This window comes from Borostomias antarcticus (assembly GCF_949987555.1).
Source record: "Borostomias antarcticus genome assembly, chromosome: 4".
In the NCBI taxonomy this organism is placed as follows: Eukaryota; Metazoa; Chordata; class Actinopteri; order Stomiiformes; family Stomiidae; genus Borostomias; species Borostomias antarcticus.
Genome location: NC_140237.1, coordinates 15683863 through 15703862, shown reverse-complemented (window position 1 = coordinate 15703862; position 20000 = coordinate 15683863). Strand labels below are relative to the sequence as shown.

General features: G+C 45.5%; 3 protein-coding genes across 3 annotated transcripts in view; all 3 read left to right on the top strand.

The window, feature by feature from the left end:
- Window positions 1–2711: 2711 nt before the first annotated feature.
- On the top strand, window positions 2712–10172 carry gpatch1 (G patch domain containing 1; the record flags this gene model as incomplete). The annotated part of the gene is made up of 20 exons (XM_084437072.1): window positions 2712–2781; window positions 3038–3172; window positions 3313–3398; window positions 3575–3735; window positions 3849–3946; window positions 4051–4109; window positions 4210–4455; window positions 5096–5246; window positions 5392–5471; window positions 5636–5843; window positions 5933–6286; window positions 6530–6711; window positions 7376–7503; window positions 7603–7709; window positions 7884–8050; window positions 8190–8487; window positions 8621–8722; window positions 9196–9305; window positions 9770–9912; window positions 10015–10172. 20 exons carry the CDS (start codon window positions 2712–2714, stop codon window positions 10046–10048), a joined length of 2919 nt encoding a protein of 972 aa, XP_084293198.1. The 3' UTR covers window positions 10049–10172.
- A 380-nt stretch (window positions 10173–10552) lies between these two features.
- On the top strand, window positions 10553–16896 carry LOC311308395 (WD repeat-containing protein 88-like; the record flags this gene model as incomplete). Its single annotated transcript, XM_084437354.1, has 11 exons — window positions 10553–10666; window positions 11114–11224; window positions 11511–11599; window positions 12282–12345; window positions 14092–14230; window positions 14326–14455; window positions 15677–15861; window positions 16015–16097; window positions 16231–16299; window positions 16514–16612; window positions 16741–16896. The coding sequence occupies 11 exons, from the start codon at window positions 10553–10555 to the stop codon at window positions 16894–16896; spliced, it is 1239 nt and encodes a 412-aa protein (XP_084293480.1).
- A 1265-nt stretch (window positions 16897–18161) lies between these two features.
- lrp3 (low density lipoprotein receptor-related protein 3) overlaps window positions 18162–20000 on the top strand; it is a gene marked incomplete at both ends in the record, with an annotated part of 20348 nt that continues 18509 nt past the window's right edge. Inside the window, one exon of the mRNA XM_084437353.1 lies at window positions 18162–18237. Within this exon, the coding sequence (XP_084293479.1) occupies window positions 18162–18237 (76 nt within the window). The remainder of the gene's footprint in view (window positions 18238–20000) is intronic.

Genomic DNA, 20000 nt, shown 5'->3' with positions numbered 1-20000 from the left:
GTACAGCCTGACCCCTAGTGGTCAGTGTTATTCTCTAGGTACCAACTATTATTGCCACCATTGTCAATGATTATCGACAATTGCTCTATCATTTGTAGAATGTTTTTTGATAGTGAATATTGACCAAACATGCACTCTTAGATAAACTGATTTCACCATAAAAAGTCCACATTGAATGCGATTTTTAAACCTGTGAGGAGTAGTATCAAAACACACAAATAATTACAATAGTGCAATTTCCCCCTGGGGAAGTTCTACTACTACTACAACTACTACCACTACTAAAAGGGATCATTGTGAATGGGTTGAGGCTAGCTTCAGACATCAGTGTGAAATTATGGCCGTATATCTAGGTCACTTCATGCTGCGGTATCAAATGAAAAGCACACACAAAGAGCAGCAATGTTTATGACTGTCCTTATCTGATCCCCCCAGATAGTACTTTTATTGTCACTTTACTGCGAAGCCATTCCTGGTTATGAGGCCCTGTCTCAGACTTAACATGTCTATTAAGTCAAGGTCACAGAACAGGCTGAACATCAGCCAACCCTTCATATCACATCCGAATAAAGAACCAATGTCCTTATAGACTGAGTGCTGCACAGCATATAATTGGGGAATCGCCTGTGTGTGTGTGTGTGTGTGTGTGTGTGTGTGTGTGTGTGCGTGCGTGCGTGCGTGTGTGTGTGTGCGTGCGTGTGTGTGTGTGTGGGTGTGTGAGTGTGTGTGAGTGCACGTACTGTATGTGTCTGTGCGCATTCATGTTTGTGTGTGTGTGTGTGTGTGTGTGTGTGTGTGTGTGCGTGTGTGTGTGTGTATGTGTGTGTGTTTGTATGCGAGTGCAAGTGTGTGCGTTAATGTGTGCAGTCTAAAGAGAATCGGCCAAATGTCTATTGAAATATTAGACCTCTGTTGGATTTGCGGAGGCAGAGGGCTAAACTATCAAGCCTTTGTCTGTTCGGCTATTCCCTTCATCCCGCGCAGCATGCTCCCGAATTTGAAACAGGCTTCTTTTGGTAAAGGGAAGCCAGGTTTACCTAAGGGCCGATAGTAAAGTCAACTGGCACGCGTTGAGGACCATCAGTGGGCGGATTGGAGGACCCAAGTAATTCTTCGGCTTGTGAGGTTAAGTAGTGGTCAACAACTCTCTACTGACATGTATTACTGAATGTATACAAGAGGCACAACACCCTCAATCAAAAAACAGATCATTATATTCAGATAAATTATGATTAATGATTCGCTGTGATGTTCACTTGATGATTAATGATTCTGTATGACCTTCACAGGGGACACAATCAAAGTAAGAAAGTGAAGCAACAAGTTGTGGACGCACAAAAAACTATTACTGCTTGTATATGAACTACCAAAACACAGGCTGGGAATATGAAATATAGCACTGTGGTGATCTCCTCATCTTAGTTCACTTGTACTTATTTTGCGTTGCTTCAAAAGCACCGTTGATCGGTAGGCCCAAACATCGTTCACCGGAGGATTCGGGATTGTCCAGTATCCAAAGGGTGTTCACATACACATGTCCCCACAGGACAAGAGTCTCTCTTGTTTGTCCAGGGTTTCACTCAAAATGAAATGGCTATCCCGTGAGAAACAACTTGGACAGCTTAGGTCACAGTCCTCCCTTAAAGACAGAGAATTCAAGGGGGTGGTTATATTGCAAAGAAAAAAACAGGGAGGATTATGTTTTACTCTCTCTCTAGGGGTGTACTTGGAGTTATAATCTGGATGTGATTTTTGTTGAGTGAGCAAGTTTGGGTTTTGAGTAGCAAAGTCTGTTTTTATACAACAGCAGGAATAGCAGTGATTTCAAGGTCAAAGAAAACAAACGATCTATGATTGTATGCTCTGGCTGGAGATTCAATAGCTACCTTCATGCTTCTCAGTCTCTGTCACAGGCACACACATACACACACACACACACACACACACACACACACACACACACACACACACACACACACACACACACACACACACACACAAACAATTATGTACTGTGGTAAACTAAGGCATTAATCACCATTGTCAGGGAAGTAAATGTGCATTTTGCCTGGCTGGAGGCTAAGGACTGAGGAGTTGGCCATAATGAAGGCCACACTCATCATCATACAGGACCTCTTACACACATCCAATTACAAATCATGTTCTGGGCGGCCACATGGTCCTTCTGATAGAAATAGGACTACAATTCACAAGAAGTTATCCACACTCACAAAAATGACATATTTTTTAACCACTGTTACGTGCCCTTTCACAGCCTTTGTAGTTTGCATTTTTATGAGCCCATGTCAAGAATGGTTTCAATTTGAAGCACAATAAAGTTCCCTATTAAGAAAAGGAATGCTGTGTGTTAATGGGCCAAGAGCGTAGAAGAGCAATGAAATTATTTTAGGGCATGGTTGAAAACTGGAATGTCGATTGTGACCACAAGATGTCATCATTATTGTCCTGTAACGCTCATCGACATTGAAGGGAACATCATCATCATCATAACAGCAACCCCTTCCAGCACTTAGGACAACCTTTTTATTTCAGCTTTTCAACTAGGCTACTCAAATGTAGCTTAATGGCTATTAAACAGCTGCGCCACTGTCACACCGCGCCGCTATTCAGTACAGTGTCGAACACTTGTTTTGCCTTTTGACAAGTTCAGCACGACTGAACCTCATTGCTTTCCGTAGTTCAAGTGAAAAATGGCGTCCGACAGTGACAGCGACGAGGATTTTGTGACTTACGGCAAACCTTTAGAGCCTTTAGACGAAGGTAACTAATGTAATTATGATTTATGCTGTCTTTCTCACGCCTTTTCTCATAGTTTAGCTGTCGAGTTCCGGTAAATATGCGTGCTACTCCTCGCGTTAGCTAACGTTAGCTAGCTAACTCAGCTCTAGTAGTACAGACTAGCAGCTACAGCTAGCCTAGGTAGCTTGTTAAGTCCTTTAAGTTGAATGCAATATATTGAGCTAAGTAAGGAGACCACGTTTTGTGCTAGCTAGTAATACCAATGTTCTCTCCACAGATGAGCCATTGAGGAAGCCGATCCCGGTGCACGACCAGACGGTGAAGGATGAGAAGGGCCGCTACAAGCGCTTTCACGGAGCCTTCACCGGGGGCTTCTCTGCAGGCTACTTCAACACCGTGGGCACCAAAGAAGGTCTGTTCTGGCAGCTAGATCAAAGCAATACGAGTTGGAAGAGTGCAGAAACGTAATGAGCACCCATTCATCATGTACACGCCAAGCTGGGAATTATGAAGTAACGTTATATTTTGCAATTCATTGTTTTCTTGCTGTAGGGTGGACACCGTCGACCTTTTTATCCTCCAGGCAACAAAAATCAGAGCAACAAAATGCCAGGCCGGAAGATTTCATGGATGAGGAGGTACACAACTATAAGCTTTAGAAACAGACTTGCAAAGCATTCGCTTCAGTCAACAAGGTCCTATTGACAAAGGATGGCAATGCCAGACAGCCATGAGAGGAACACTCTCCTCCTTGGGTCATGCACTGAACAGTATCATTACCTGTAAATCCTCATCATATTACTGATCATTTCAGGACCTCGGTGAGCATGGAATTGCCCCCAGCGAGATTACTACTACTGATGAATTTGCATCAAAGAGGAGGGATCAAATTAGGGACAAGGCCAGGGAGATTACCTCCCTCACTGGGCCCATCCCTGGGGACACGCTGCTGGAAGACCTGGTCACACCAGCAAAGTAATAAACCACCTTGATATTTGATAGCCTTGATGTGACCATATCATAGTCCATTTAGACACATTGGCATGAATTTCCTTACCAGTCACTGTTATCTATGCTTTGATCGGCAGGTCATCCATGGGTATAGAGCTACTGAGGAAGATGGGGTGGAAAGATGGCCAGGGTGTTGGGCCTCGTGTGAAGAGGATAGCGCACAAGCAAAAAGCAGGTCGGTTGCCACAATTGGCTTCAATATTACAGCACAGGTTTCAACTCGATTGATGGTTTTCAGTAACCTGCAAAGGAATGCACTCAATCGTATTCTCCTCACAGCTTCAGAGGGAAGGGGCTATGGCTGTGCGTTGCCACCCAACGGCTCCGAAGAATCCGACGTAAGCATTACTCGTCTCGCATTTGCTTTTGAGCGCCTCATAACACGTCCTCAACTTGTCTGTCCTCATATCGCTACGTCTCTGCTCTTTTTACTGACAGGAGGAGGATGATGAGTTCGCCCCGGAGAACGTGACCTTTGCACCCAAGGATGTCATGCCCATCAACTTCACTCCCAAAGTAGACCTCCATGGGCTGGGCTACAGGGGCCTGAACCCCCAGCAGGCTCTGATGGGGGGCTCCGGGTCGGGCCACATCAACCTGTTCACCATGGACTCAGACAGAGCCAGTAGCCTGTTTGGAGACAGCAGGCCGGGAAAGAAACACCGGGGCGGAGTGGTGGGACAGGTAGATGAACATGGGACATATTTCTCTGCTGTGTTTCTCTGTCATTTTTATAGTAGGGTCAGTAGGCATGCTTCACAGTCTGTAGTTGGATGTTGGAGTATCTGGAATTCAAGATTCAATCAATCATTCAATCAATCAATCAAAGATTTATTTGTATAGTGCATTTCATACCCAGAGGCAACACAATGCGCTTTACAGGGAACAAGGGAGGTGGGCGTAGGTCCCACCCCTACATATTACAGAGGGAAGCAAAAAAACAGTATCACCCAGGGGCCAGATAAGTGAGTGGTAAAAATTCTTCTCTGACCCCTCTCAACGAGCTCCTGGAGTATGTTTGTCTAATGGCTAAGAACATTTATAGAGCAATAAATTACATTAAATTACATTTTCAGAGCAAAACGGGATAAAAACATCATAGGAGAGACATGGCAAACACTGGTGTATGTCTGTGTGTGCGTGAGATTAGCTTTGAGCGTTTGAGTTTTCTCTATCTTATCTATACTTGAATACAAGTGACCAGTTCAGGAGGCCCCACCAAAGGAGCAGTGTCATCAAGGGGCAGCTGCCGCTATGCTTATAATCTCGTTTATGTATACTTTGTAGTTGACTGTCACCTCATGACCTCTGACCTGACCTACAGGCGTTTGGAGTGGGGGCGATGGAGGACGATGACGATGACATCTACCACCGGGACGCCATGTCGAACTACGACAAGGTGCTGGGAGGGGAGGAGCCAGGGGATGGCATGTATGGTTGGACCGCCCCCCAGCAGTATAACAAGAAGAAGAAGGGTGAGTGAACAGAACTGGGCTGAAGGTACTTTTTTTGCATGAGATGTGTTAGCACAGACCTGCTTGATCCAAGGTTGATGCTGATTCGTCGCATAGGTCTGTAGTGATTACGAATGTCAATATCTTATATTTTTTTCCCCCCCAGACCATAGTAAAGATGCCTCCTACCTGGGTAAAATTCTGGAAGGATTCACCCTCGCCTCGGAGAGCACAACGGAAAAAACAGTATGCACTCATTCCTCTCCTCTCACAGACCTCATGACCTATAAACTGTCTCCGTTACTCATCTGTTCTCTCTCTCTCTCTCCGTCTCTCTCTCCCTCTCTCTCTCTCCTCTCTCTCTCTCTCTCTCTCTCTCTCTCTCTCTCTCCCTCCCTCCCTCCCTCCAGGTCTTCCCTCCTCCCATTCTGCCCCGGGACTACAGGCCTGTGCACTACTTCCGGCCGGTGGTGGACGTGTCTAAGGTCAGCCCCATCGTGGCCCAGGCTCTGCAGGCCTCCAGAGGACACATGGCCCCGGAGCAACCCCAGCAGACGGCACGCCACCAGCTAGACTCCGCCCAGAGGAGGGAGATGCTGGGGGAGTCTGCACTGCAAGGTACATCGTGTGTGTGTGTGCGTGTGTGTGTGTGACGTTGCATCACAAGGTCCTGGTCCACCTCTTCACAGCCCATTTCCTCTCCACAGGACCCAGCTCTGTATTTGACCTGATGAAGGCCGAGGACCGAGAGAAACTCGTCAGTCTACGAAACAACACCTCAGCCACCAGCGGCCCCGGACCCGCCGGCTCCGCTCCCTCAGGAGGCTCCCGTGCGGCCATGGTGTCTGCCGGCGTGGCGGCGGCCAGGGCCTCGGCCCAGAGGGCCATGGCGGGGAGGTTTCAGGCGCCAGCGGAGCAGCAGCACCAGGCCCTGACCGCAGCCTGGAGTAGCCCCACCGCCCAGGCCCAGGCCGGACACACCTTCAAGCCGTTTGAGCAGAACCCCAGCAAGCAGGCTCGCTATGACCTCTACATCAACAAGATCAAACAAGGAGACAAAGGTAGCCAGAATACTCTGTTTTCATTCGATTTTTGGACCTAAATCTTCTTGTCATATTTATAGAGGTAGACTGTAGATTGCAATCTTGAATCGAGGATTTTATTGTTTATTACTGTATGCACAGTACTTCACAGAATAAGAAGACCAACAATATGAGACCTTATAAAATGGTGTATTTTGAGTTTGGATTGAGAAATCCAACTTTGGCGTAAATACGTATCTCCTCCCCCTCCGTGGTTCCCAGACGCCCTGGAGCAGAGCATGGACCCCAACATGACGGAGTGGGAGCGTGGCAGGGAGGGGGACGAGTTCGTCCGCGCCGCGCTCCTCTACAAACCCAGCAGCTCCTCTCTCAACTCGCGCTTCACCCGGGGGAAAACCGAGGACGACGACGGGAACACCGTGGAGGTGGCGCGCGACCAGGAGGTGAGGGCTCACGATGGCTGAAAGGAGGGATCACGTACACTCAACTTTTTTGCAGTTGAAGCCGTTAAAGAACTTAATGAGAAGTCTGGGTTATTAATCATACATGGCTGACACGTCTCAAAACATCAGAATTGGTCTAGTCCATGGGTTCCCAAACTCCATCATTGTGGGCCTCCCCTCTGAAAACAGTGACACACCCGTGCCCCCCCAACCCCCCAAATTTGTCCATTATGCAAGGCAGCGTTAGCTAGCCCATAACGTTACACAGCTAAGTTAGCTCAGTGGCACCTGCTGCTAGTTAACGTTATGATGTTTTCGCACAATACATTCATGCCTGCGGGGGGAGGCGCTCTCTGCACTATCCACAAATTTAGTATACATCTCTGCCATTTTTTATTTAGATCTTCTGACCTTTAAAATCATTTCATTCATAAAAACCATAGACATTTTAAAAATTAAAAAACATTTTTTCCTTTTTTTTTCTTTCTAACCATCTCTCTGCGCCTCCCCTGAATTTCTTTGGGGCCCCCCAGGGGAGGCCCGCCTCACAGTTTGGGAACGCCTGGTCTAGTCCGTCTAGTTCTGAACTTAGCATATGCCGACGGACTAAAGCAGTGTGAGGGTGTATTTGAGTAGCTTTCCCATTGTTGCCCTTTCTCTTCAGAATGACGTGGATGACAAGCAGGCGGCGGTGAAGATGAAGATGTTTGGCAAGCTGACCAGGGAGACATTTGAGTGGCACCCTGACAAACTGCTCTGCAAGAGGTTCAACATACCCCACCCGTACCCGGGGTAAGACGGACCCACGCGTGCTCATACACGCCCTCCCCGTGGTTTTTTCTCAACGTAATTACCGTATGTGACCTAACTGCTCTCTCGCTGGTTGTACAGGTCAGGAATCTTGGGAATGCCCAAAGTGAAAAGAGACAAGTTCTCAGTCTTTAACTTCCTGACTGTGTCAGACAGTCCTACGGCCGATGCCTCTCCTTCTCCACAAGGTACGGAAGCCAATCCAGCCCACCTCTCTTATCTCAAGCTTTTACCTGTGAAAATGTCAACATTTTCATCTCTACTCCCCTGGAAATAATCAGATATTTTCAAACTTTTGAACGTTGAACATTAAAATGTTAGGAACATGTAGTGAACATAGCTCCACACCTCTTTCCCGCTAGCCGCCCCAAAGCCTGCAGAGCCTGGTAAGAGGTCAAGGTGGGACCAGTCGGTCAAAGCTGAGCAAAAGGACCCTCTCAGTGAGTTTCTCAGTGTGGCGCGCAATCAGGCCTCGACATCCCAACCAGGCCCAGCTCCCTCCGCCCCAACACCAGACCTCACCACCAAGGTGCTTCCGACTCCCCAAACACGGCAAACACAGTGTCAAACAATCTTCCGCTTCTTCTCTACCTCCGAGATAAACCAGCATTCGCTGTAAAACACAGCGCTGAATGTCGTATTGTAATTCTATAGTACTGTTTCCACAGAGCGCTTTATCTGAGCAGCAGAGCGCTGAGAAGAAAGAGGAGGAGGAGGAGGAGGAGGTAGAGGAAGAGGAGAGCAGGCCACCCATGGACCTGTTCAAGGCCATCTTCGCCAGTTCCTCAGACGAGAAGTCGTCCTCTTCGTCCGAGGGAGAGAGTGATGAGGAGGAGGTGAAGGAGGAGGTACAGGGGGAGGATCGTGGTCAGGGCAGGGCTGACTCTGTGCTGGCTAGCCTGTTCAATATCGACACCAACCCGACCACATCTGCCCCTACACAAGCTAAACAGAACCAACACTCAGGTAATATGATCACACCAATGCCACAGCTTTCAGCCAAATACGTTAGTAGGGATAATAAGCCATCAATACGTTAGGAGAGAACTCAAAGTTAGGGGACGATTTATTAACCCTTTGTTTTTATTGTTATTTAAAGAATTGATGCCCCCCAAAGAACAGACGGTCCCTGCTGCTGTTGCCCAAAGACAAGAGGAGGAGGAGTTTGGGCCCAAGCTCCCGCCCCCTTCATCTCCACCAAGTGAGTGCATGAGTGATGAAGGTTTTGTTTCTGCTGTGTACCTTCGTGACATTCAGTTTTTCCCACCTCACCTTGGCCACCATCTGTGCTAGGGATGTAACAATAACCGATATAATGATAAACCGTGATGAAATTTGATTACATTTATCGCGATAAAATGATCACTAAAACCGTGTTTGATTACCATGCTTTGAAAAGCTCACTGTAAATACTGTCCAGCATCAACCAAAACTACAGTCTCCCAGATGCGTTCTTTTTATGTTTTTACCCTTTGTGTAAACAAAAGGTGCAGTGCTGCTAATTTTATTTGTGGTGAAACAACTTCAGTCTGTCTATTAGTAGTTTTTGAACATTTTCAGCACATTTAACAGTACTGTGATAATACCGATAACCGTTATACTTTCGGTCACTATAATCGTGATTTGAAATGTTCATACCGTTACATCTCTAGTCTGTGCTTTTCCTCTCGGCAGGAGAGCGCCCGGCACCCTCCAGTCTCACCGCAAAGGAGGAGAAGCACAAGAAGAAGTGCAAGGAGAAACACAAAGCCAAAAAGCAGCACAAGCACAAGAAAGACAAAAAGGTATGGTTGAAAAAGAAAACCCCAACCAATTGAACTGGGCTGCATTAAAATTCAGCGAACAGGTGAATGTTCGTGGAGAACGTTTTCTTTGAATGGTTAAATCTGAACAGAGCCCTTCTGTGATCAACAATGATTTTCTGGATGATATATTTTGGATTTAGTCCTGCTAGTGCAACCTAATTTAATATTAGTTAGAAGTAAAAGGGCCTCCGGTATTCAATTTATTCATTCAATTATACATTCCTTTCAGTACAGTGTCCAATTTTGTTCACTACCTTTTCAGACCGTTCGCTTATGTTTGCAAATGTTTTCGGCGAACACAAAGCTAACTAAAAAAAATGTAAATAGTTTTGCCATGGTCACTGATTTTGAAGGCACCTCATTAGAGAATGTCTCCATAGCAACATATAGGTAGTTTAAAAAAAAAAATCTTTAGACTTGCTTTATGTTCTGGTTCTTTATAGCAGAAGAAGAAGCACAAGAAGCACAAACACAAAGGCAAGCAGAAGAAGAGTAAGAAGGAGTCGACCGACAGCAGCTCCGACTGGAGTGAAGTAGACAGCGCGGAGGACTCCGGAAGGGTGTCAACAGAGGAGCTGCTGAAAAGGTCAGAGGTCATCAATAGTCACAGTCCAAAATTATTATCATAAACAGGTCTGTCTGGGACTCCAGTTAAAATATTGATTGCCCTCTCTAACATTCCTTTCAGGATAAAAAGCGTTCGTGGGAAACAGCTCCAGTGAATCAGTGGAGGAAGAGTCCGCGTCCTCCATGAGGACTCCTGATGATGATGATTGAGCTTTGTCATCCAAAGATTATTTCAGTGTACAGTTGCCTAAATCATGACATGAGTTTGTCTTCTTGTTATTCTCAAGGGATGAGAATTTTACCTTTGATATATTTTTTCATATCATCCACTTATCATCATTCATCTAATAAATTGACTGTCATTGTGACATGGTTGTGCATGCCTATTTTTCTGTGTATTGTTCCTGTGTTTCTGTGTATTTTTTTATGATACGATTTTAAGGATAAATGTGTTTCAAGTTAAAACGAGCCTTTCCAGCGAGGAGAGGAGTTGACGTGAGTGGAATGGGGATGACAGGGCCCTCTGGCTGCACCTCCTGCTGCTCCCAACATCGCCATGGAAACGCGCCACATGGGGCCAACTTCGCAGAGAACCTGAAATGATACGGCCAAGTTTTATACGATAAACGGCCAAAAGTGTATTTATTCAGTAAAGAGAAATGGCTTTAAAAGATATGGACCCTTTGTCACTTGATAATCCAACTGACGAGGGAAAGGATGACTGCGAAGAGATAGAGAGTATGTCGGTATGGGAACATGAAGCGCTTGCTCAGGTATCTACCTACCGGGGAACGCCTAACGCTAGTCTTTCACTCAAGGATTCTGGTAACGTTGGTGCTAATTTCCAAGCAAATGCCTTGCAGCTTACGTTAAGCTAGCTAGCTAGTTCACATTGCCCTTTTTAAAACGTGCGAACTCTACGTCTGCTAGCTGCCAACGTTAATAGCGCACCTGTCCTGAAGTGGTCTGTCTGGCAGGTGGCCAAACTTATTTGTGACTGCAGAGGCGTATCTTAACAGATGGCGGTCATTCATTGAGGTGTTAGTGGCAAAGTAAGAACTGTATTCATTAAGGGACATAACTCATTATTGCATTGACGGCGAATCACCTTTGAAATTAACTAGCAATTTATCAACTCTCTTATAATGGGTAGTCTATTTATGTCATATAGGCTGCATCATGTTTTAAGTCTAATGAGGCGTGTAAATGTTTCCCTGTAGATCCCTATCAAGGTGTTGAGGGGTCACACAGACGCCATTAGCAGCTGTCACTTCTGCTTCCATGACACAAGAGTCTTGACAAGCTCTCATGACGGGTCTGCCACTCTCTGGGTATGTGGCCTATTGTGTGAGAGGTGGTAATTACATACATGTCAATATTATAGTAAAATACATATTTATTTTTCTCTCAAGAGATTGAAATGTCAAGACAATTTCGTCATGACAAACATGTATTGGCCATCAAAGCAGATCTTTCACTCTCACTGACATATACATTACAGTAGGATTAGGCTTTAACTTTTGGAAGGTTATGTTTAGTATATTACTATTGATGATTTGTACCGTCTGGAATACTGGCATGTTCCCGATGTGCCATTAACCTTGTTGCCCCTTGCAGGATGCAGAGAGTGGTGCACCCCTACGGGTCTTTGAGGGTGGGCATTTATCTTCCATCACTGAGTGTGCTTTGGTCCCAGGGAATAATAGGTGAGCTACTGTGCCTATAAAGGCTCAACTGAATGATACCTGCTAATATTAGAGCTCCCCTTTCATGTAAATCTAAAATCAATACGCTTCATGAACAAACAGCATTCCTATATCCTTTCTTCTCTGAAAACATCCCATCACATACAGCTGGCTTCATCTCGAGGCAAGAATGTCTGTCAACAAATTGACCAATTTAGCGTGGCTCAATAGTGTTATTCTCCCCTATGCTGACTTCCAGATTTCCATGAATTTCCATCTGCGTTGCAGCATTCCGTAGATTGAGCCATTCACACCAGAATCATTAAGAACTAGAGTCAAATGCTTTGTGTGTCTCTCTTCCCTTGGCCAGGCACACAGGTCTCCAATCACATTTTCCTGTCAAGCTCCTTTTATTGCTGGCCTTTTGTTTGTGCTCCCCGCTGGCACAGACACTGTTGCCAGGTAACCCTGGCAGCCGAGCACGCTCAGCGAACTGTGGCCATGAGCTCCCTAAAATGGAGTCTCCATAACCACCAAAGCATTTGCTGGTTGTACACCACCGGTAATGCTGCCATGTTCCTTATGCCTCTCATACATCAGTGTTGAATAGGTTGGTGATGTGACAGCAGCTTCAAGTCATGAGGTAGGCTATACTTTGAGTTGAGACATGTGTATAAGTGATTTCTCTCTTTCTCTCACTCAGGTTAATCACTGCATCATGGGACAGAACTCTCAATGCCTGGGACCTCGAGACAGGCAAGGTCATAGTAAGCCAATCAGAAATCTCACACTTGAGTTGAGCATTATGACCTCTGACCTCTGCCTTGTCTCTCTCCAGTCACCATATCCCAACTCCTTACAAAGACGTATATAAAACTATAATCAGACATGAGGGGTGTTTTCACACTGAGGTTCATTGACGTTTCCCGACATCTTGCAACACTTAGGGGCGAATTCACTAAAGGATTGCGCAGCTTTTCCTGACGCAAAGCCTGTGCAAATAAGTCAAAAATTATGTTTGCTATTCACAAAGCCCTCGCAAAGGGTGAAATACGGTGTTAACTGCGTTGCGTTCGTCATTGCGTTGCTCTGCGCCGGTGTTATTAGCTCATATTCAAATTAGGTAATATGGGCGGAGAATGTTCCCCTTTCTATGCAAATGAACATTATTGCAAAACCCGCCCAATTCACAAACATCGGCGCAAATTGCCTCACGCAGTTAAAGTGAAATTAATACCGTTTTCAGAAACGTGGTGGTATTTAAGCGCAAGGGGTGTGTCGCGGCCAGCCTGTCCGCTGATCATGGCAGCAGTGATTGTTGCGAGGCGAAGGCATCGCAATGCCAGGCATGTTGTTCGTGAGAGAATATTTAGAAGAAGGTCACTTTTTGATTTAACACTAGAACCACCGCGGTAACTGTTTGGACACCAGAGCGCGCAGCTCTTCAGCCAACTGGAGGATGAAGTCGCGTCTGGGGAGGCTCAGTTGACTATGCGTCTTTCCACCCGTCCCCAGCGAGTCCAAGCTCCCCCAATGAATAATAGCCTACATAGCACGAAACTGTGCGTATAATAGTCTATACGCGAAACTGCGCATTCCCTATAGCTGTTCATTGAACGGCTGGGGGCCGATATAGGTATAAATAAATAAATAAAAACATAGCCTACACAATATTTGTTTTATTTGAATGGTCTTGAAAATATTTTGCTTTTGTATCATAGGTGACGGCAGGTATAATCTTCAGCCATGGATGATGACTCCCGTGCGTAATCCTTCCAACGTTGGAGAGGCGGCGTACAACTGGGCTCACATCAGGACGCGCGGTGTGATTGAGTGCACATTTGGAATCCTGAAAAGCCGTTTAGATGCCTAGATCGTACCGGTGGGGCAATGTTATACACTCCCCCAAAAGTATGCCAGATCATCGTGCTGCAACTTGCATAACATAAAATGAAAATTTTTCCTTTGTTCGTCTTTTTAAATCCTCCGTTTGCAGTCTTCCGCGTTTACACACACAAATGGCACTGACTGATTGGGATATTAAACCCCAAATATGATTTTTTGCTGCAGTCGTGATATTTTTTGCCGAAAGCTGTGAGACATGCTTTTGAACCTCGTCCGTGAGGCCTTCAAGTTCGCTGTCTGAAAATCGTATCTTTTTCTGTCTGCCATCGTCCAATGATATGCATACGAGTTGTATGCGCTGCATGCGCAGTATTTATAGTCATTTCCTATATCAGCAGCAAATTGCACTCAGCCGCAAACACCGAATGGGCGTGTTTGCGCTGGGATATTATTAGCGCAATGTCTTTAGTGAATAGGTTTTTAAAACGGAGCACATAGCGGGCGCAACTGACGCGCAATGTAATGGTGCAATTAGCGGGCGCAATTTGCTTTAGTGAATTCGCCCCTTAGCTTTGCTGAATGACACAGTGATGTCGAGCTTGGTTATCTCTCTCTCCCTCTCTCTCTCTCTCTCTCTCTCTCTCTCTCTCTCTCTCTCTCTGTTTTAGTGGACAGCACCTCATGACGGTCTCCTAACATCCTGTAGTGTTTCGGGGGATGGGAGGTTTGTGGCGTCGGCCTCTGAACGGGAGAAGGCCATCTATCTCACTAATGCAAATACGGGAGAGCGTCTCTTCTACATGAAAGGTCAACCCAGACTCAACCAGTGATTCTCCATTTTGTGACTAAACCATAGGCCACATTAAGTATAGCTAATACTGTATGCGCTTGTATTCTTTCAGATCACCACAGGTCCACCATCACGCGATGCAGGTTTGATCCACTGGGCCAGCATGTAGCCAGCGTGTCCTCAGATAGGATGATCAAAATGTGGGACCTGGTCTCCAACAAGACCACTCTGGCTATAAACAGGTGAAGACATAACACACAAATTCAGGGGGGGGTGGTCTAAGATGATATGCGTTACTGTCAAAGCAATGGAGTGTTTTCATCAAAACCCTTGAGCTAGCCCATCCTCCCACCCGAATGGTAAATGGACTGCACTTACATAGCCCTTTTATCCAAAGTGCTTTACAATGGCCTCTCATTCACACAACAATGGCGGTAGCTGCCATGCCAGGTACTAGCCTGCTCATTGGGAGCAATTTGGGGTTCAAAGTCTTATAGGTATAGGTACTGCATTTGTAATGCGCTCCCCATCCAGTTGTTACACTGGCACGGAGCGCAGCCCGAGGGCAGAACGAAAGGGAGAGGAAAGATTGCACAAAAAGGGAGGCCAGTACACAAGGACAGTCTAGCACTCAAGCACACAGTGTGGAGGGGGAAAAAAAAAAGTCTTGCCCAAGGACACTTCGACATGTGAGCTGGAGGAGCCAGGATTTGAACCGCCGACTCTAGGATCCTTGGACAACCCACGCTACCTCCTACGCCACAGCCGCACAAATCTGCATATGATCAATTCTTGTTGATTGCATTCATCACTTTTATTGGGCTCTCGAGCGGGGGCGAGAGGAAGCTTTTTATTGGCGGTTAATAGCGGTGGTCTCCACACAGCCTCCCCAGGGGTTAATCTGGGTCAGCAATGCAGCGGCTCAATCTGTGAGATCATCACAGGAAGCAAACCGTATCCCCTCACAGCAGAAAGCCTCACCACTGTCCACTCACTGTATGATGAGAGATGTCATTTAAAAGAATACCAATGTACCACGTCTCCTGGGTAGGACCCCGAATAGAGGCTGTGTCGCGAGTGAAATATGTTTTTTTCTGTTAGGTTTTCTGTGCGCTAACTGCAGTTGTGGCCATGTGAAAGGTGTTGGTCTTGTCTTCCTTTGCTATTTACAGTGTGAGAATCAAAGCTTTTTATACATGACATTGGTGCCTGTCCTTTGATCAGCATCATCAACCTAACAAGCATATCACCATTTACATTTTATTAATGGAATTTCACTTAGTGGTTGCTTTTATCCAAAGCAACTTACAGGAAGTACATTTGTTAAGAGTACTGTAAGTAACTTCTTTAAGAGCAATTGACACCAGTAGTCACAGTGCTATCTACAGTATCTAGAACCATCTACCCATGTTGAATCTGTACCCTATACCTCTCCCGTTTCCTTGTTTTGTCCTCTTTTTCAGCACCCACACTAACGTCATCTCCGACTGCTGCTTCACCACCAACGGCCGCTTGCTGTGCAGTGCATCATGGGATAAAACCCTGCAGCTGTGGGACGTCCAGACGGGGACTTTCCGCTCCCGCGGCGCCGTGACCCTTAGCAAGGGCCACGACGGCTGCATCAGCTCCTGCACCTTCTCCAACGATGGTCAGATTTTCAACAGTTTATTTTGGAGGCCCTGAAGTTTGTCAGTTACGAACTCACTGAAACATAAATGTAGCACTAGCGGCACGAAGAACCCACAGTGTGCCAGTTTTCTCTTGATGAAATGTGGTGTAAATGCTGTATGTGTCATCGCAGCCTCTGTTCTCGTGTCTGGAGCTTATGACAGAATGGTCGCTGTGTGGGACATGGCGTCTCTCTGCAAAACCCTCGTATTGAAGGTGACCATGAAGGATGGTGAATTTGTGATCCCACACCATCCACATCCGTTATCCACGTTTGATTCAATGTTTGGTCCTGTTGTCTCCTCATATTTGTTTACTTACCTTTTGACCTCTCATTTCTATGTCCTAGGGACATTCGGATTGGGTCACAGATGTGGCAATCAGCGCTGACAAAAAATGGGTGGCCTCGGGCTCCAAGGTAAACACCCACACGAGTCATGACCTATCTCACGGCCTGGTAAAGGTTTGACAAGGACAAACGTTGATTATATTAACTTTATTACCTTCTGTCATAAGACACTGGTGTCTGCACATTCCTGGATTCTCCAATGTGACTGAATTCAAAGTAACTCTGAGAGGCCATGCTTCTGGAATATTTCATGAGTCAAACATTGTGTTTATTTTATCTGTAGGACTCAACTGTACGATTGTGGAATATAGAGAACTCTGAACAGATACCTGCTGTTATTGAGACAAGGAAGGCTCAAGGAATGGGTTTTCACATTCTGAAGGTTGGTGCTTAAATCGGTTATTAAAAACTGTTGATAATTGAAGTCATATACAGTATAAATGCCCTATAACTCCTCAAGTGATGTATTACTGCTTACAGTTATATCAAGATATCCATTGTCTCTTTCAGTGTGAGGAGTGTGGAAAGCCTTTCTCTGTGTCCAGAGTGGAAAATTCAGACTTGATCACAAAGTGTGTTTTCTGCCGATTGAAGACACCAACCAGATACCCCACAGCACCCTCCTCTTCTGTCTTTGAAATGAATGAAGGGGATGTTTTTTTGTAAATCTGTGATTTCAGGATAGTTCATGCTCTGTCTTTATAGTATTGTGAGATTCAAGTCTCGTAAATTAATTGCAATATGCCACGCACAACCTAAATATATAGACCGTCATTATGATCATGTTTCTGCCCATTTCAATAAAATAGTCGGAACAGAATATGAACCGTATTATTTCACAAGTGTTACAGCGGCGCCGTGGCTTAGTTGGTTAAAGCGCCTGTCTAGTAAACAGGAGATCCTGGGTTCGAATCCCAGCGGTGCCTTTTGTGCCTTACTGTAGAATTTTGAGTTAAGAATGTAGGCCTAGAAGTAAAAAACATGTACGTCCAACAGAAATATGTAGTCAGCGATTATATCTTGCGGAAATTGCATAGATTGTACCATTAAAATCATTTGAAAATTAATTTCAACAAAGTGACGAGCTATAGGGGGAATGTAATTGAGTTCTCCTACCATGCGAGGGCAGGTTTGAAACGTTTTATTCGACCAAGAATCCCTGAACGGGATGAACCGTGGGTGAAGAAAATAACCTTTAATTTGGAATTCATAGAGAAAAGATTTTATGCTTGAACCAAAGTATTTGCACGAGGAGATATCGAGACTTTAGAAATCGTAAGCTTCCACTGCAAATGTGGCCACTAACCGACGTGCTTTTTTTCAGTCCAATGACCAAGATAAAGATCAACAACACTTTCGGCACGAAGTGTGAACACATAAATGTGCTATCGGCAACTAATAGCAGCTATTCCACATCGTGGAAAACGTATTGTATGGAAAAGCTCGCTGCAACACTTTTCCCGAATGCACGCGATTGTGCATAGATGAAAAGTAAAAGAATCCCTTGCGCAGCTATCATGCAGAGCACGCCGCACTTACAGCAATGAAAGCCAGGAATGGAGACTGTCATACGCGAATAGCGTGCTTCATTGAGCAAAGACTAGCACGAATGTAGTGGTAAGACAGTTTTCCAAGGTCCGTCGGATATCTATCAAAGCGGAAACCATGGAAGGAGACAGCCATTCATGTGGAAGAGGATAGCCTACAATCCCCCTCCTTCGCAATGTATCACTTTGTCCTGGTGAGAATTCTTCTCAACAGCCTGAAATGGCGAGGTAAACACGAATTCGTAGATCCGAGATCAAATTTAACCGCGAGGGGCGTGTGTTAAGAATTATTTTTCAAATGCTTTGTGAAAAAATCAAAACCACCACCACAGATGTTTCTGAAATTATCGCCAAGATGACAAAAGAATTACCTGGGCCATTGGAATGATGGAGCGGATTGGAGCGCCAGAGCTTCTGCTGATCAAATGGATATGTATACGATTCGCTTTGGTTTGTGTTGGTGAGTATGAATACTATTTCTCATTTGTAATTTTTTTAGGTTTTGGTTTCTTTTTGTCCCTTGCCTTGGATAATTTTAACCGTCTTTGTTGTGCTAAAACTTGATGGTCACACAGGACCGCATTGATCATGTGCAGAACTTCCTTGACCATTCTAAAAACCCACTAAGCAAAACACCCAAACAAATCACAGGAAACGAGGTTAATGCACGATAAACAGAAGACAAATCGTCAATGTGAGAGTTAGTAGCTTATACAGCCCTCTTGTGATAGGCTACATGTTTGTTATGACATGTCTGTACCGCTAGATTTGCATCATGTAGGCCTATCATGACTCCCATTGATTTCTACGGTTAAATGATAGCCTTAGTTTGTAAACATGGATGCCCTGTCAGATATCTAACGGTGGTGTCCTCACCAGCCCGCGGCGTCTGATATGGTGTAGGCTATCCTCTATCAGCATTACATCATTGTTTCTGCACAGCATCAGTCCCTGGGTGTCTCGCTATAGTGCAGTAGGCAACAGCTGACATCCACTTCTACCCAGGGACGGCTCAAATGTAAATGGTAGACATCATCAACAACCCGGTCTATGAGAGAAGATAATGCAACATGACTTTGTGACCACAGATAATGACTAATGAATTGGTGACTATAGCCTAATTTCGCCTATTGTAACTGCCATTCACCCAGCAAAACTCTGGAGCTCGGTGAGCAAGTGCACCCTACTCTCCTCTAAGGCCAGTACACACCAACCCGATGGTCAGTCTGCCAAACCCAGGGGATCGCCTGATGGTATTGCTCTGTATTCTCTGGTCATGGCTTAGATTTGAAGTTACTAAGCTTTTACAGTCCCTCAGTAGTTCCCCGAAGACCCATTGTTATCATTGTTCCCTCAATGTAATGGGACTCTCACTGAATTCTGATGGGTCTGCCAAATGGATGTCCCCCCTGTCATGAATTTCCTGTGAGCCATTAGATTACATCTGTCTGCTGTGGGAAAGAGGGAGATTGTATACGGGAAAGTGAGGCATAAATAAGATTTAGACTCCAGCAGATAGCTCCAGTTAAGCTCCCATCCAACGAATTGGTGCAAGACTTCCAATAACTCTACAACTTTTATGTCTTTTGCAGTTGAACGTTCTGTTTCACTCTTTTATTTATTTTTAAATATACAGATTAGTAATTCGAACTCTTCTCTAATTCTAAAATCTTGAGAGATAGGCAAATCAGTGTTTTAACAAGGCCACACAGTAGCCTACCAAAGCAACCCTTATGCAATGTATTATTCTGTGTCTTGTTGCAGTTATTCTGTCTGTCTCCTTGGCTCGTGGCATTGACAGCATTTGGCTGTTATTGTTCGAAAGAGACGGTCTTAAATGCTTTATTCTTGACGGAAATGCTTGACGCTCTGCTTTCACAACTCACAAAAGTCCCAGCAGCCGTGCTGTTATTTCCCTGTGTGGAGAGCAGGAGAGGAGGGAGGCAGAGGGCAGTACAGTCACCCTCTCAGACTCCGCTTGTTGTGGAACAATGAATCAGAATGTCAGCGCCCGCGGTGTGAACCCGGTCGCTCATTAGTCGGGCTCATTGTTTCTCCTCGGACCGTCGGCGGCGAATACGACCAGCGCCGTCCCCTCTCTTCAGATCCGCCGGGCGTCCCCAACCCCTCTAACAGGGCGTGCTCTCTGGGGCGTGGTTGCCAGAACACAGAAGTGTGAAAATCCCTCTCTTAAGGAAAAGAACCACAAACGCCCACGTACCA